The 16,080-nt window shown below is 49.5% G+C and overlaps 1 protein-coding gene across 1 annotated transcript in view; it reads right to left on the bottom strand.

Annotated features, from left to right (window-relative positions):
• Positions 1–16,080, bottom strand: part of BORA (BORA aurora kinase A activator) — a 60,571-nt gene that overhangs the window by 42,738 nt on the left and 1,753 nt on the right. Inside the window, exons 2-4 of the mRNA XM_088459382.1 lie at positions 13,470–13,632; positions 1,705–1,811; positions 365–410 (exon numbers count right to left, since the gene is read on the bottom strand). Coding sequence (XP_088315508.1) covers positions 365–410; positions 1,705–1,811; positions 13,470–13,616 — 300 coding nt within the window. The 5' untranslated portion in view covers positions 13,617–13,632. The remainder of the gene's footprint in view (positions 1–364; positions 411–1,704; positions 1,812–13,469; positions 13,633–16,080) is intronic.

The raw sequence follows: 16,080 nt of genomic DNA on the forward strand, positions 1-16,080 counted from the left end.
TGAGCGATTGAATGATAACTATATAGTTATTGTTAATAAATAGTTTGCAAGTGTCTAAAACAGCCAGCGATGCGCGTGCCCACTGGTCGTTTAGACATCCATCATCTTGCAAACATGCTGGTCAACCTGACGATAACATCAGGTTGAGCATGTTTGCAGACGGATGAGCCTGTACTAAACGACTGCTCGTTCAGTGTAGGCACATCACAGACTGACAAACGACTGCACGATTAAAATGTCGTAATCGTGCAGTAGTTTTAATGTCTGCTAGTGGATAGGCTCCTTTATTAAGTGAGAGCTACAGCTGAAATTAAGTAGGCATTTTTATCATTTATCTTTAGTTTTACTTAGAGCAACAACTTACCTCTTCAATAGCCTTTTGTCTTCTTTCTTCCATTTCTTTATCTAATCTGAACAAGAATAATAAACAGTTACAACATGAACTGCCTGCAGTCTAACCGAAGTCTCAGGCATTTCCAAACTGCACAAGTATTTATCATAACTGCGGCAACAATAAGTCAGTGAATAACAATTTGCAGGAGATCACTAAAGCCGGGTACACAACACTGGGCGATATATAAGCAGGCAGCCCTCCAAAACAAATAAAGTAAGTGGGAACAACCAGCTATGAAGTATTTTAAAGAAATTAAATTAGGAAAAATAAATTTGACCAGTTCCTTTTTAATTCCATAGCAGCCATAAGAAATGGGACGTACCCGAGCATCTATAGCAGAAGAGAGTTGGTTACATATTAAAACAACAGTACTAGTGCAAATAATTGCAACAAAATACTTTATTGAATAACTGTTGGAAGGACAGTCTTTCCAAATGGAGCATCCTGAAGAGAATGTATGGTAAAGGTACAAATGGGTGACCATTGTGCTGCTTTGCATATACAATCTGCTGATGCTCTGCATGTCCAGGAAGTTGCCATTGCCCCTGCAGAATGCACCTATACACAGTAGGAGGTACCTCCCGCTTAGTACCTACAGAAGCTGGGAAAGGGTACAACAATGTTATTCTCTTATTCACATAAAATAGTTTATCCGGGTTATACCATGCCTCATCCATAAGCTCAGTGTGCTGTTCAAATACAGGAAACTGCGTCTTGACCACCTTCCGGTCGTGATTAAACATTGTTGCCTTCTTCCTATGAGCAGGTTCATCATCCTGAATATCTAGGACTGATTTAACCGCCATCACCAAAGGAGGAACATTCACTGTGGATAGATGGTCCTCCTCCCCCGATCTAGACCCTGGAGAAGAACCCTGCGCATCATCTGATTCCTCTGATGATGCGTCTGAATCCATATGTTGAGCAGACTGATAAAAAGATAACTTGCACTTAGGCGTCTTAGTAACTATCGATCTGCCTTCAACATTAGATGATGCCATACTCCGACTACAAATGTCCATAAACATCATTCCAGGAAGGATGCATAGGAGGCGCAAACATAGCATGCAGTGTACACCCCATCCAAGGAGGCAGTGTGCGAGCAGCCATACGATCCAAAAATTGCTTCATTACCTAAGACAAAGAGGATACCCAAGATGGCTCTTTGGGCAAATAGTAGTAGATGACACACCAACTCCATTTATCATTAATCAACATCTAAAGTTCCCTTTCAAAGTTCCCCATGTGTCCATTTTATACAGTCTATGAAATGTGTTTACAAGTTATGTGATATTTTAAATGTAACTTACTTGGCATGGCTTAAATATAAAGCCTGGCGATGAATATCCTCAGGGTCAATTTCAACTGGATTTATTGCAGCAAGCTGATCAATTGACCATCTGAATTGCATCGGAGTCTGGAAAACAGATAAAAATAGCTATAAAATAGATAATAGCTGTCAATTTGTTGATGGCAGTTAATTTTACTGCAAACATAACATTCCAACAATAAGGAAAGTTTTTGAAAACAATCCGAATTTACTGTACTTGTAAGCTGCCAGCAAATGTTATAGTTAAATTAAACTCAACTGTACGTACCATGCAATTGCTTTTATGCTAAATCTGCCGGGGTCCCCAAAAGCAATGTTAACACTCCTTTTACCAAGAGGCCTGTTTCAAGCATTGGGGACCAGGCATATGCAGCAATCTGATCATACAATCTAGCACAAATGCAATTCCAAATGCAAATGTCACACCTAGAATCAACTCCAGACCTTTTACCTGCTTAATTGATAATGAAATAATGAGGGAATAGCCCACACCTGTCCATAAAAACAAGAGATATGGTAAGAACTTACCTTTGTTATCTCTGTTTCTACGAAGTCCATAGGGTCCACAGGGTGACCTTGGGGTATAGCTGGATCCTGGATCCTCGGGCACCACGGAGTTAAAGCTTTTAGCTGCTCCCAGGATGCACTTGGGTCCAACCTCCCCTATACCCCGCCCCCGAGCCACAGGCACCTCAGTTGGTAAGCAGCCCAGGCCGGAGGAGGAGACGAAACAGAGAGAAGGAAGACTGGAACACACAAGAACCATACTCACAGAAATGGGAGACGGAAAACCGGTGACCAGTCACAGAGCCCATATGAAGCCAGGTGCGTCAGGGCGGGTGCCCTGTGGACTCTATGGACTTCGTAGAAACAGAGATAACAAAGGTAAGTTCTTACCATATCTCTTGTTTTCTACTTCAGGGTCCATAGGGGTCCACAGGGTGACCTTGGGGATGTCCCAAAGCAGTCCAACTAAGGGCGGGGACGCTCCTGTGCTGATAGGAGAACCCGGCGCCCAAAGGATGCATCCTGAGAGGCAAAGGTGTCAAACGCATAGAACCTCAAAAAAGGTCTGAATGGAAGACCAGGTGGCCGCCTTACAGAGCTGAACAGCAGAGGCGCCACGGCTAGCAGCCCAAGAAGGGCCCACGGACCGAGTGGAATGAGCCTTAACAGAGGCTGGAACAGGTAAACCCTCCTGCATATAAGCCTCAATAATAACAGAACGAAGCCAACGGGCTAGAGTCTGTTTGTTGGCAGGCCAACCCCTCTTGTGAAAACCAAAGAGGATAAACAAAGAATCCGACTTCCTCACAGAACTAGTCCGGTCCACATAAACCTGGAGTGCCCTTACAACGTCTAAGGAAGTCTCCCCAGCCGAAAGATCAGGTGACTGAAAGGCTGGTACAACAATTTCCTGATTAATGTGGAACCTGGAAACCACCTTAGGCAGGAAATCAGGACGAATGCGAAGCACCGCTCTGTCCTGCTGAAAAATCAGAAAAGGGGAACGACAAGAAAGCGCCCCCAAATCTGAAACCCTCCTGGCAGAAGCAATTGCCAAGAGGAAAACAGTTTTAAAAGTTAGCCACTTAAGCTCCACTGACTCCAAGGGCTCAAAAGGAGGACCCTGTAAGGCCCTAAGAACCACCGCCAAATCCCACGGGGCCACAGGTGGCACAAAGGGAGGCTGGATTCTCAAAACACCCTGGAAAAAGGTGTGCACGTCCGGCATAGCAGCGATCCTGCGCTGGAACCACACCGACAGACCAGACACGTGTACCTTCAGTGAAGAAAGACGTAATCCTAAATCCAAACCGGACTGAAGGAAAGCCAGAATACGTGAAACTCGGAACACCTGGGGATCATAGTTTCTGGCCTCGCACCACTGAAAGTAAGTGTGCCACACTCTGTGATAGATCCTCGCGGAAGCAGGCTTGCGCGCCCTCAGCATGGTGGTAATAACGGAGCTAGAAAAGCCCCGAGACCTCAGGACGGCTGTCTCAAGAGCCACGCCGTCAAAGATAGTCGACCCAGATCCGGGTGAAGACAGGGCCCCTGAGACAACAGGTCCCGCCGTTGAGGTAGGAGGTACGGAGCGTCGATGGACAGGCTCCGCAGATCGGAGTACCACGGCCTTCTGGGCCACGCTGGGGCCACCAGGATCAGTGTGCCTCCGTCCTGTTTGAACTTGCGCAGGATCCGAGGCAGCAGAGATATCGGAGGGAACAAGTAAGCCAGTTGAAACAGCCATTTCACCGACAGCGCGTCTATCAGACTTGCGCCTGCGTCCCTTGTCCTTGACCCGTACACAGGCAGCTTGTGATTGTAACAGGACGCCATCAGGTCCAGCTCTGGCAGCCCCCACTTGTCCACGAGTAGTTGGAATACCTCTGGATGAAGCGACCATTCCCCGGGATGCACATCGTAACGGCTGAGGAAGTCTGCCTCCCAATTGAGGACTCCTGGGATGAAAACTGCCGAGAGAGCTGGAAGATAGCGCTCCGCCCAAGCCAGGACGCGGGACACCTCCGACATCGCAGCTCAACTGCGAGTCCCTCCCTGGTGATTGATGTACGCCACCGTGGTGGCATTGTCTGACTGCACCTGAACGGCCCTTCCGTGAAGAGCGGTGCCGGACGACTGCAGGGCTCTGTATACTGCCCGCAGTTCCAGGATGTTGACGGGAAGAATCGCTTCCTCCGCCGACCAACGACCCTGAAGTGACAAGGAGCCTGTCACCGCCCCCCAACCCCGGAGACTGGCATCTGTCGTGAGCAGAACCCATTCCGGGATCCAAAAGGGGCGCCCCTCCAGGAGATGCGCTGTCTGCAGCCACCAGGCTAGGGACAGACGCACCTCCGAGGACAACACCAGCATCTGAGAGCGGATCCTGTGTGGCAATCCGTTCCATTCTGAAAGAATCAGCCCCTGCAGGGGCCTGGAATGGAACTGGGCAAACTCCACCATGTCGAATGCCGACACCATGGACCCCAAAACTCTCATCGCTGAGTGCACCGACACTCTGCCACTGCTCAGACAACTGTGAATCCGCAGCTGTAAGGAGGAGACCTTCTCTGGAGTCAGAAAAATCCGTTGCTGACGAGAGTCCAGCAGGGCCCCCAAATGAACCATCCGTTGTGATGGGATGAGGGACGATTTCTTCCAGTTGATCAACCAGCCGTGCGCCTGTAGACAAGCGACCGTCAGGTGGAGATGCTGGATCAGTACCTCCGGGGAGCTTGCCAGCAAGAGGAGGTCGTCTAGATACGGTAGCAACCGTATCCCCTGGCTCCGAAGGTGAGCCGCCATGACCGCCATCACCTTGGTAAATACCCTTGGTGCCGTGGAGAGACCAAAGGGTAGAGCCCTGAATTGGTAGTGGTTGTGGAGAATAGCAAACCGCAGAAACCGTTGGTGCGATGTTGCTATAGGCACATGGAGGTAGGCGTCCTGGATATCCAGGGAGACCATATAATCCCCCGGTTCCATCGCCAGTATGATGGAACGCAAAGTTTCCATCCTGAATTTGGGAACCCTGAGAAACCTGTTCAGGGACTTCAAATTGAGGATGGGGCGATGAGAGCCATTGGGTTTCTGCACCAGAAACAGCGTAGAGTAATACCCCATCCCACGTTGAGACTGTGGTACGGGTATAATGACCCCCGCCGTCAGCAAGGCCTCTATGGCTTCCTGAACCTGCAAGGCCTTGGTTTTGTCCTGAGAAGGACTTGTGCAAAAAAACTGGCAAGGCGGCCTGTGCCGAAAAGACAGGCCGTACCCCTGGGAGACCACTTCTCGCACCCAGGCATCCGTGGTGGTATTGTGCCAGCACTGGGCGAATTGAAGAAGTCGGCCTCCCACTCTGGGGTCCCCCAGAGGGAGGCCCGTCCCATCACGCAGAAGGCTTATCTTCTGGCTTGGAAGAAGGGCGCCTAGCACTCCAGGCTTGCTTCTTTGACTTTGAGGCGGTCTTGGGTGCGGACTGCCTCGGGAAGGACTGACCCTTTGCCTTGCCCTGAACCCGAAAGGAACGAAACGCCGAGCTCCGGACCTTAGCAGGTGTAGTAGCTGAAGGGAGGAAGGCTGGCTTGGATTTTGCCAGGGTATCTACTATTTTGTCCAGGTCCGGACCAAATAGTAATTCCCCATTAAAAGGTAAGGCCTCCAAGCCTTTCTTTGAATCCGCGTCTGCTCTCCAAGACCGCAACCACAAGGATCTACGAGCAGACACTGCTGCCGCCGAAACCCTAGAGGTCAACAGGCTAGCATCCAAAGATGCTTCTCCAATGTAGGAGGCGGCATCTCTCATCTGTCCTAACAACGCCCTCTGGACGTCCGGAGATTCATCCGTAAACGTGTCCTCCAAGGCGTTGGCCCACCCCTCAATGGCCTTGGCCACCCAGGAGATGGCCATGGACGGCCGGGCTACAGCCCCTGAGAGAGAATAAATAGACTTTAGACAAGTCTCCACCTTCCTGTCCGTAGGATCCTTCAGCGAGGATATAGACGGCAATGGCAAAGTAGCACTCCTGATGAGGCGTGTTACATGGGAATCGACTGCAGGCGGAGTTTCCCATTTCTTACAATGCGCTTCCGGGAATGGATAATTGGACGCCAAGCGTTTCTGTGGCAGGAAACGCTTACTGGGCGTCTGCCAGGCCACCGCCATGTGATCAGTCAACTGATCAGACAAGGGGAACGCTGTAGAAGTAACCTTAGCTTTTTTAAAACTAGGATACCTTGACTTGGGAGCGGGTGCCTCATCCTCAATCAGAAGAATAGCCCGCACCGCCTTAACCAGAGCCCGCACATTGATGGAAGACTTAGTGTCTACCTCCTGGACTGAGGCATCTGAGGCCGAGTCATCCTGTACCTCACCATCATCCGAGAACCCCTCAGAATCCGAAAGATGCGCAGCCTGTGCCATGACTGAGCGTTTAGACGCCCTGGAGGGCACGTCACTGCGCAACATCGACTGAAAAGCCGAAGATGCTGCCGCCAAATCTTGGACAGTGTGGGAAAGCGCATCCACCCAGGGTGGAGGAGCTGTCACAGGAGCCTGAAACGGCACCACAGCCGGCTGTGCCACAGGGGTGGACTGAATATACATTGGCAACCCCGCATAGGGACCAACAGGCTGAGACCCCGGGGGAGTCTGCAATAATTGTGGGACACCCGGGGAATGGGGGATGGCAGGCTGGGGCAACACCCTAGTAGGGGCGGCAGTCGGGACCGACAGACGGTCCGCGATGGACACCAGCACCTGGGAAAACATCGCCCATGGTGGCTCCTGCAAAAATATGAGATATGGTAAGAACTTACCCTTGTTATCTCTATTCCTACGAAGTCCATAGGGTTCCACAGGATACCTTGGGGTATAGGTGATGACGTCAGTCTTCAGGCACCACAGAGTTAAAGTTTTCAGCCTCCCAGGATGCATCTGGGTCCCTCTCCTATACCCCGCCCCCGGGCCAAGGCATCTCAGTTACGTCACAAGCAATAGGCCGGAGGAGGAGAAGAAAGAGAGAGAAGAAAAAAAAAATCTGGACACTCACAAGAATCACATTCTCACCATAGGGAGACGGAAAAAACGGTGACCAGAATAAAGCCCATCTGCAGTACAGGTGCGACAGGGCGGGAGTCCTGTGGAACCCTATGGACTTCGTAGAAATAGAGATAACAAGGGTAAGTTCTTACCATATCTCATATTTTCTACTTCAGGGTCCATAGGGTATCCACAGGATACCTTGGGGATGTCCCAAAGCAGTATCCTTTAAGGGTGGGGACGCTCCTGTGCTGAGAGGAGAATCCGCCGCCCGAAGGAAGCATCCTGAGAGGCAAAGATGTCAAAAGCGTAATACCTCACAAAGGTATTGACAGAAGACTACGTAGCAGCCTTGCAGATCTGAACTGCAGAGGCACCACGTCTAGCTGCAAACGAAGGACCCACAGACCTAGTGGAATGAGCCCTCACCAAGGAGGGAACTGGAAGACCTTCATGAAGATAAGCTTCTGAAATTGCCATACGAATCCAGCCTGCCAAAGTCTACTTTGAAGCAGGCCAACCCTTTTCACGGAAGCCATAGAGGACAAACAAGGCGTCCGACTTCCTAAAAGAAGAAGTGCGATCAACATAAATTCTCAATGCCCGCACAACATCCCAAGTGGCGTCACCCACTGAAAGTCCAGGTGAATTGAAAGCCGGCACAACAATTTCTTCATTGATGTGAAAACTGGATACCACTTCGGGAAGGAATCCCGGACGAGTGCGAAGCACCGCCCTATTCCTATGAAAATTCAGAAAAGGGGGTCTATAAGAGAGAACCCCTAAATCCGACATCCGTCTGGCCGAGGCAATGGCCAGAAGGAATATGGTTTCAACTGTAAGCCATTTAAAGTCCACTGAGTCCAGTGGTTCAAACGGCGGTCCCTAGAGAACTCTCAGGACCACAGCCCAATTCCAAGGCGCCACCGGTGGAACAAAAGGTGGCTGAATGCGAAGAACACCTCGCATAAAGGTGTGCACATCAGAGAGCGCAGCAATCCTACGATGAAACCAGACTGACAGGGCAGACACCTGCACTTTCAGAGAAGCCAGGCGAAGCCCATGATCCAGTCCAGCCTGTAGGAAAGCCAACACCCTAGACAGGCGGAACTCCCTAAGGGAATAACCTCTAGGTCTACATCACCGGAAGAAAGTATGCCACACACGATGGTAGATTCTTGCCGAGGAAGGTTTACAAGCTCTTAGTATGGTTTGCACCACGGAGCTAGAAAAACCCTCTGGACCTTAGCATGACCGTTTCAACAGCCACACCGAGTCAGGTCCGGGTGAAGACAAGGACCCTATGACAGCAGATTCGGTCGTAATGGTAACCTCAGAGGAACGTCTACTGACAGACTCTGGAGGTCGGAGAACCAGTGCCGTGTGGGCCACTCGGAAGCTATCAACAGTAGCGTACCTCCTTCTTGATTTGAATTTCCGTAATACCCGCGGAAGAAGGGAAAACGGAGGGAAAAGGTAGGCAAACTGGAACATCTACTAGACGGACAGGGCATACACCAGAGACGCCTTTTCGTCTCATGTTCGAGACCCGTACACCGGCAACTTGTTGTTGTGCCGGGACGCCATGAGGTCTATCTCTGGAAGACCCCACTTGTCCACCAGACTCCGAAAGACGTCCTGGTATAAAGACCACTCTCCCGGTTCCTCCTTGCTGGTTTAAATAGGCCACCGTGGTGGCGTTGTCCGACGGGACCTGCACAGGGTGACCCTGGAGAACCGGCTGTGCCCGCTGGAGAGCTCTTGACACCGCATGGAGCTCCAGAATGTTTATTGGAAGCTCCGCTACCGCCCGAGTCCACCTGCCCTGAAACAAGTGTGGACCCGTGACAGCTCCCCAGCACCGGAGACTGGCGTCCGTTGTTAACAGGACCCAGTTCGCCACCCAGAACGGGCGTCTGCAAACACCAGGTTAGAGACAGGCGAACATCCGGAGTGAGCCCCAACGTCTGGGACTTGAGACACTGAGGCAATCCATTCCATCTGGACCGGATCAATAGCAGCAGAGGTTTGGAGTGAAATTGGGCGTACTCCACCATGTCGAATACCGACACCATTGAGCCCAATAATCTCTTTGCCAAGTGTGTCGACACTCGACGACACTGCAGACAACTGCGCACCCTCAACTACAAAGCAAGGATCTTTTCCTCAGTCACAAAGATCCACTGCTGCCTGGAGTCCAATAAGGCCCCGAGGTGCAGGATCCTCTGAGACGGGGTGAGAGTGGACCTCTGCCAGTTTGTCAACCAGCCGTGACGTTGCAGTACCGCAATCGTCAGATCCAGATGGTGTAAAAGAAACTCTGGAGACCTCGCTATCAACAGGAGGTCGTCCAGATAAGGCAACAGTCGGACTCCCTGCGTCCGCAAGAGAGCCGCCATGACCGCCATGACCTTGGTGAATACCCGTGGAGCAGTCACCAGGCCAAAAGGCAGTGCCCGGAACTGGAAATGTTCGTTGCAGATTGCCAATCTGAGGAACTGCTGATGGCGCAAAAAAATAGGGACATGCAGGTAAGCGTCCTGGATGTCCAATGACACCATGTAGTCCCCAGAATAATGGACCGCAGGGTCTCCATCCGAAACAGAGGCACCCTCAAGGACTTGCTGAGGGCCTTTAGGTTTAGTATTGAACGGTAAGACCCATTGGGTTTCTGCACCAAAAATAGAATGGAATAGAAACCCAGGCCCCTCTGGGAAATTGGAACATGCACTGCGACCAGCACCGGGCGAACTGAAGCAGGCGCCCCCCACTTTGGGGTCCCCCAAAAGGAGGCCTGGACCGTCAGGCCGCAGGTTTGTTATCTGACCTAGGAGCCGGACATCTGGTACTCCAGACCTGATTCTTGGGCTTGGACAATTTCTTGGCCCCAGCCTGCCATGGACAGGACTGTACTTTAGGCCTACCTTGGGCCCTGTGAGGCCAAAAGGACGACCCACCAGCACTAGAAAGAATCGTAGCAGACAGAAGACATGCAGATTTTGCTGCTGCCAACGTAACTACAATTTTGTCCAGATCTGGACCAAATAGTACCTGTCCAGACCTTCTAATCCCTTTTTGGAATCCGCGTCCGCTTTCCAAGAACGCAACCATAAGGTGCGACGAGCAGCCACGGCTGCAGAGGAGATCCTAGAGGTGAGTATACAAATATCTAAGGCCGCTTCATTAATGTAAGTGGCCGAGTCTCGGAGATTGCCCACCAACTCGGTCTGTTCAGCCGAACAGTCAGAGTCCAAAGACGCCTCCAAATTATCCGCCCAGCGCTCCATAGCTCTGGCTACCCAACACACGGCCAGAGCCGGTCTGGATGCTTCCCTGCAAGGGAATAAACGGCTTTGAGGCAGATCTCCACCTTGCGGTCAGTGACATCCTTCAAGGATGACATCGAAGGCATAGGCAATGTGGCACTTTTGACTAGGCGTGTGACATGTGAATCCACTTGCGTAGGGGATTCCCGCTTAGAAAAATAATTGACCGCAAACGGATAAGCCACGGCTAAGCGTCTCTGGGGCTGAACCGTTTACCTGGATTTTTCCACGCCTCCTCTAAATGATCCACTAATTGATCAGAAAGAGGGAACACCGTAGCCTCACCCTTAATATCCTTAAAAAGGCATATATGAATGTGGCCACCAAAGGATCAATATCCTCAATAACTAAAGCCGAGCGGACCGCTCGAATAAGACCAGGGATATACACCTTGGACTTAGCGTCCGGCTCTTTGGTACGGAGAGGTTCTTGGTCAGATAGATCCAGAATCTCCCCATGATCTGACGTCTCATCGTCATCCCCATAAGGAGCAGATAAAGACGCCACCGGCCGTTATGAGGCCGCAACACAGACTCCCCCTGTAAAACATCGGACAAATGCTGAACCGATGTAGTTAAGAGTATTAACCCACGCAGTACCGGCGTTCTGGTACCGGCGGGGTGTAGGGGAGACGGCATGGACGTCAGTACTGACTGTCCATGCTGTACTCCCAGATGTGCAGCCAGCGCTGCCTTTAAAAGAAACTTCAGGGGCTCTTCATAGCCCCCCTCTGCACTGTGCCTCCGACTCCGGCCAGGCACCGACGAAACTGAGATGCCTTGGCCCGGGGGCGGGGTATAGGAGAGGGACCCAGATGCATCCTGGGAGGCTGAAAACTTTAACTCTGTGGTGCCTGAAGACTGACGTCATCACCTATACCCCAAGGTATCCTGTGGATACCCTATGGACCCTGAAGTAGAAATGGGAGGTTTAGACGTACCAGGGACCGCCTGGCACCGTCCGCACAGGCCGTCCTGTGACAAATCCTCCCTATCCACTCCTGCAGAACAGCGCCTGCAGGAGAACAATGCTGGAGCCCCGGAGTGCTCAATCTCCTCCTCAGACATGACTTAGGAAGAAATCGTGCGCACTCACCAGTGTGCTGAACAACAGCCCACAATATGGCACCGTGTAGCACACAACTGTATGTGACGGACCTCACAAATACGTGATCTATATAGGTGAGGTCAGTAGAAACACCCTTCCCCCGCACACCTGTAGGGCTTGTAGGAGAAGGAAAGGGATAGGTACAGGCTGACAGTAAGTAGAAAAAAGACACAGACAGGCAGCACTAGCAAAAGTCACATACCATGCAGGAAGATATACTCACTGCACCTTTCCACTACAATCAACCTCCCAGATTCAGTGTCTGGGAGGGCTATAGCGCTGTGTACACTGTCCTTGTCGGGGGAGAGGTACACAGGGGGACCGGTCCGCGTGCTCCCTGAGAGTATCCACGCTGCCAGTAAGAAAATGGCCGCTGGAGACCTCAGAGGAGGAGTGGCCGAGTAATCTGCAGCTCAGCGACGCCAGACTCCGAGCTGAAAGGCGCGCTGAGCTGAGGGGAGGATCCGCTGACAGGGAAGGCTTCCTCCTCTGGCTAGCATATTTAACCCCCAAGGTTGCGGCATCCCGCTTGCCGCTTAATTACCCTGGTGGTCTAGTGGTCTGGCGGGGTATGCCTCCGATGGAGGGGGGGCCCGCCGCCACCGCTAGCGCCCCCGGTCTGTCCCCTAGACCGGGGGCATGGGACTGCATATGAAAGGCATTACCCGCGCACCGCCGCTAATCAGCGGTGCGCGGCTTACTTGATCTCCCCGGCGTCTTCCGGCAGCAGTCCCGGGGGAAGCCAGAGTCCGGCTAGTACAGACTCTGGCTTCCCCCGCCGCGATCCCCAGTTCAGTGCTGGCGTCGCGGCGCCAGCAGGGAGAAGGAGCGGCAGCGTGGGCGTCTTGCAAACAGACAGCCCAGCGCTGCCGCTCTGGAGAAAAAAACTAATGTAAAAATAAATTTAACCTAGTTAAATAAAAAGCTTTAGGGGGCTGCTCCTGCAGCCCCCCCCCCGCAGGGTGACCCGACTCCGGCCGGGCACCATCTTAAACTGAGGTGCCTGTGGCTCGGGGGCGGGGTATAGGGGAGGTTGGACCCAAGTGCATCCTGGGAGCAGCTAAAAGCTTTAACTCCGTGGTGCCCGAGGATCCAGGATCCAGCTATACCCCAAGGTCACCCTGTGGACCCCTATGGACCCTGAAGTAGAAATAGCTTTTGAGTTGATAGTCCCATTACTTTTGGCCCCTTAAAAAGTGGGAGGCACATATAGAAACCATTGTAATTCCTACACCGTTCACCTGATTTGGATGTAATTACCCTCAAATTAAATATGAAAGTCTGCAGTTAAAGCACATCTTGTTTGTTTCATTTCAAAGCCATTGTGGTTGTGAATAGAGGCCAAAATATGAAAATTCTGTCAATGTCCCAATATTTATGCACCCGACTGTATAATTCATTGGTCTGTTTGTCTGTCTGTCTGGTTATGCATTCGACACCCCTGTACCGATTGGGATGAAACCAAGGCAAGGTGGTCCAGTTGGATTCTGGCCAGGTTTTATGGGGCTAGGTTGCGATCGGACCTCACGTTGGTGTACGCTGGGCAGAACTTTGACCCGGGGAGCCTGTTCTGAACCTTCCACTGGATGGATTTGGATGAAAACATCAGGTGTGGCATTTGGTCTGGGATGCCTAACTTAATAACGAAGTACGGGTACATCAGCGATAGAGAGATAGAGTTATATCTATCTATTTTCTACAAGGGAGTTTATATTTTGGTCTAAAAGAAGGCATTTTGTCTACTTCAATCCATTGATTACCTACCACTGAAGACTTTGCTGGCTTGAACACAGTTGGACTGGAAACAAACGGCTCATGCAAACTGCTGTAGTCATTTGGACTTTCAAAAGGATTCAGAATTGCAGAGCGGCCTGGAGTCTCAGGCGATAGGTGAGCACGAACATCCCCCATGACAAATGGAGAGCAACTGTAAATTGAGCACAAACAAAAACCTACAAATGAAAGGTCAAAATATACAGGATTACACAATTAAATAAGACATCAAAGCAGGTGCTTTTAGTAGCTTTTTTCATATACAGTAGGAGGTATGCTTGGCACCACAATGTATTGCATCAGTGTAATAGTGGGCTATTGGGGACCATCAAAACAGAAAAAGAAACATCCAGCGCTAGCCCGAGAAAGGGACCTGTACACGTATTAGTGCAGCAGCAAAAAGGAGGTATTTGCCACCCTTACTAGAAAAATCAAAAACACGATAAAACTGCACTTAAAATACCCTTGCTGGGACATAAATGAACTCAATGTAAATGGAAAGATTTTATTCATAACATTACATCAATAAACAATAAAGGCACAGCGATGTTACAGATTGTACCAAGTATCTCACATATACAAACGGACGACCAAAGATATCGTTATCGTCCAAGGGGGGGGATGTTACACGTATCGTTAGTTGATCGTTCGCTGCATAAAAATGAACGATTAACCGTTGATCAATATCGTTCATTAAAATCGTACAGTGTGTGAAAAATTAATATTGAGTAGGAATTTCCTCAAACAAGCCAAGAAAGGACACAGGAGTTTTTGGCAATTGTCCTAACTGGCAGGCTTTAATTTTGTTAGATACAAGTAGCTTATATTTGTTGCAAATTATATAGCAAAACGTTTCCTCAAAAAAGCCTAAAAGGACACAGAAGTTGCTGTCAATTGTTCTAATTGGCAGGTTTCGAATGTGTTCAGCTTGAAAAAGGCTACAGTGGTAGCCGAAACGCTTGCTGCTCTCTTCAGTGGGGTTTTGTTTTGTCAGCTGCCCGCTACGACTTGTACTGCACCGCCACAGGCCCCTTACCGCTAAAAGCCACAGAAACCGGAGACGGCAGCTGCCGCGATACTACACTGCACTAAGCTGTGCCTGGACAGCCCGACTGATAGCGCTCGGGGTTGCGCCGGCAGATGCTGCCAGGAAATTAACTGCTATCATATGCACACTGGACTTGTACAGAGAGAAGACTAAGGTGAATTAACTTATTAAGTCACTCTGTTGATTACACAAAACAAGCGGTCTTACAGGTTAGTATGATGGACTATACACCTATTTCTGTGTAGCTATCACAACGAACAGCTGGTCCAAATTATACACTATACCAGTGGTTCCCAATCTGTGTGCCGCGGCACCCTGGGGTGCCTCGGGATACTTGCAGGGGTGCCTCAGGTTGGTGGTCCAGCACCAAATCAAATTCTTTATGATTAATGTAATGTAAATGTGGGCAAACAGAAGCACACACCTGTCCACCACCACATAATTGAACCTAAGGATGACAGGTAGGCACAATTTACTTCACTACATTTTTTTCTGAATTTCTCAATAACATAATAATTTTGGCCTAGGGCTGCCGTGAAAACAATGCTGATACTCAAGGGTGCCGTGATTCAAAAAAGTTTGGGAACCACTGCACTATACTATGTGCATATACTGAAAAGAATCCCTAAGTGAACTGTTTAGCTGCATACACACACACACACAAAACGATTTTGTTACCAACGATTTTATGAACAAAATCGTTGTAATGAACGTAATGTGTAAGGTGTAATGAACGATTTTTTTGAACTACAAACGATTTTTGCATATTCCATTAATGAAAATCGTTCAGTTGACAAGTCTGACTGAACTACAAACGTGAACGCGCATGAACGATAATCGTTCGTTTGAAAAAATAGTTCACTTTCTGAGTCAAACGATTATCGTTAAACAATATCGTTTAACGATAATAGTTCAAAAAATCGTTGCGTGGATGCAGCTTTTCTTGTCATAACTTACAACAAATATAAGCTATTTGTATCTAACAAATACGACACCTGTCAATTAGGATAATTGACAACTTCTGTGTCCTTTTAGCTTTTTTGAGGAAACATTTTACTATATAATTTGCAACAAATATAAGCTACTTGTATCTAACAAAATTACCAAAAAACCTTTAAGGTTAGCAGCTGTATAGTAAATTTAATCCAGAGTCTCTGGCATCTAGATGACCTTAACTTCCCTCCTCACAATATGAGCCCACCAGCACCACATTCAGCCCTGCTCTCACTGAGGCATCATTCACACTGGGGTTAATCACATGCATTTCAGTAATGTTTTTACCCTAGTACAAAGCATCTGAAATCCATACCCACTTGTGGTTGTGTCAGCCTCCAAATACATGGTGCGTCTCTGAACGCATCTTGATTTATCCTCTTGCATTGATCATAAGTACACATAATAGGCAAGCTCCACTTACCACATTAAAAGCTAGCAACAAAAGCATGTTAGACCTGTCTGCACTCATGTTATTACTTACAAATACAACAACACAGCTTGAGACCACATTGTTTAAATAGAAACCACAGGGGCACTGCACTACCCAGAATAGTGAAA

The sequence above is a fragment of the Taudactylus pleione genome, unplaced genomic scaffold (assembly GCF_031769625.1).
Source record: "Taudactylus pleione unplaced genomic scaffold, aTauple2 ptg000041l, whole genome shotgun sequence".
NCBI classification, from domain to species: Eukaryota; Metazoa; Chordata; class Amphibia; order Anura; family Myobatrachidae; genus Taudactylus; species Taudactylus pleione.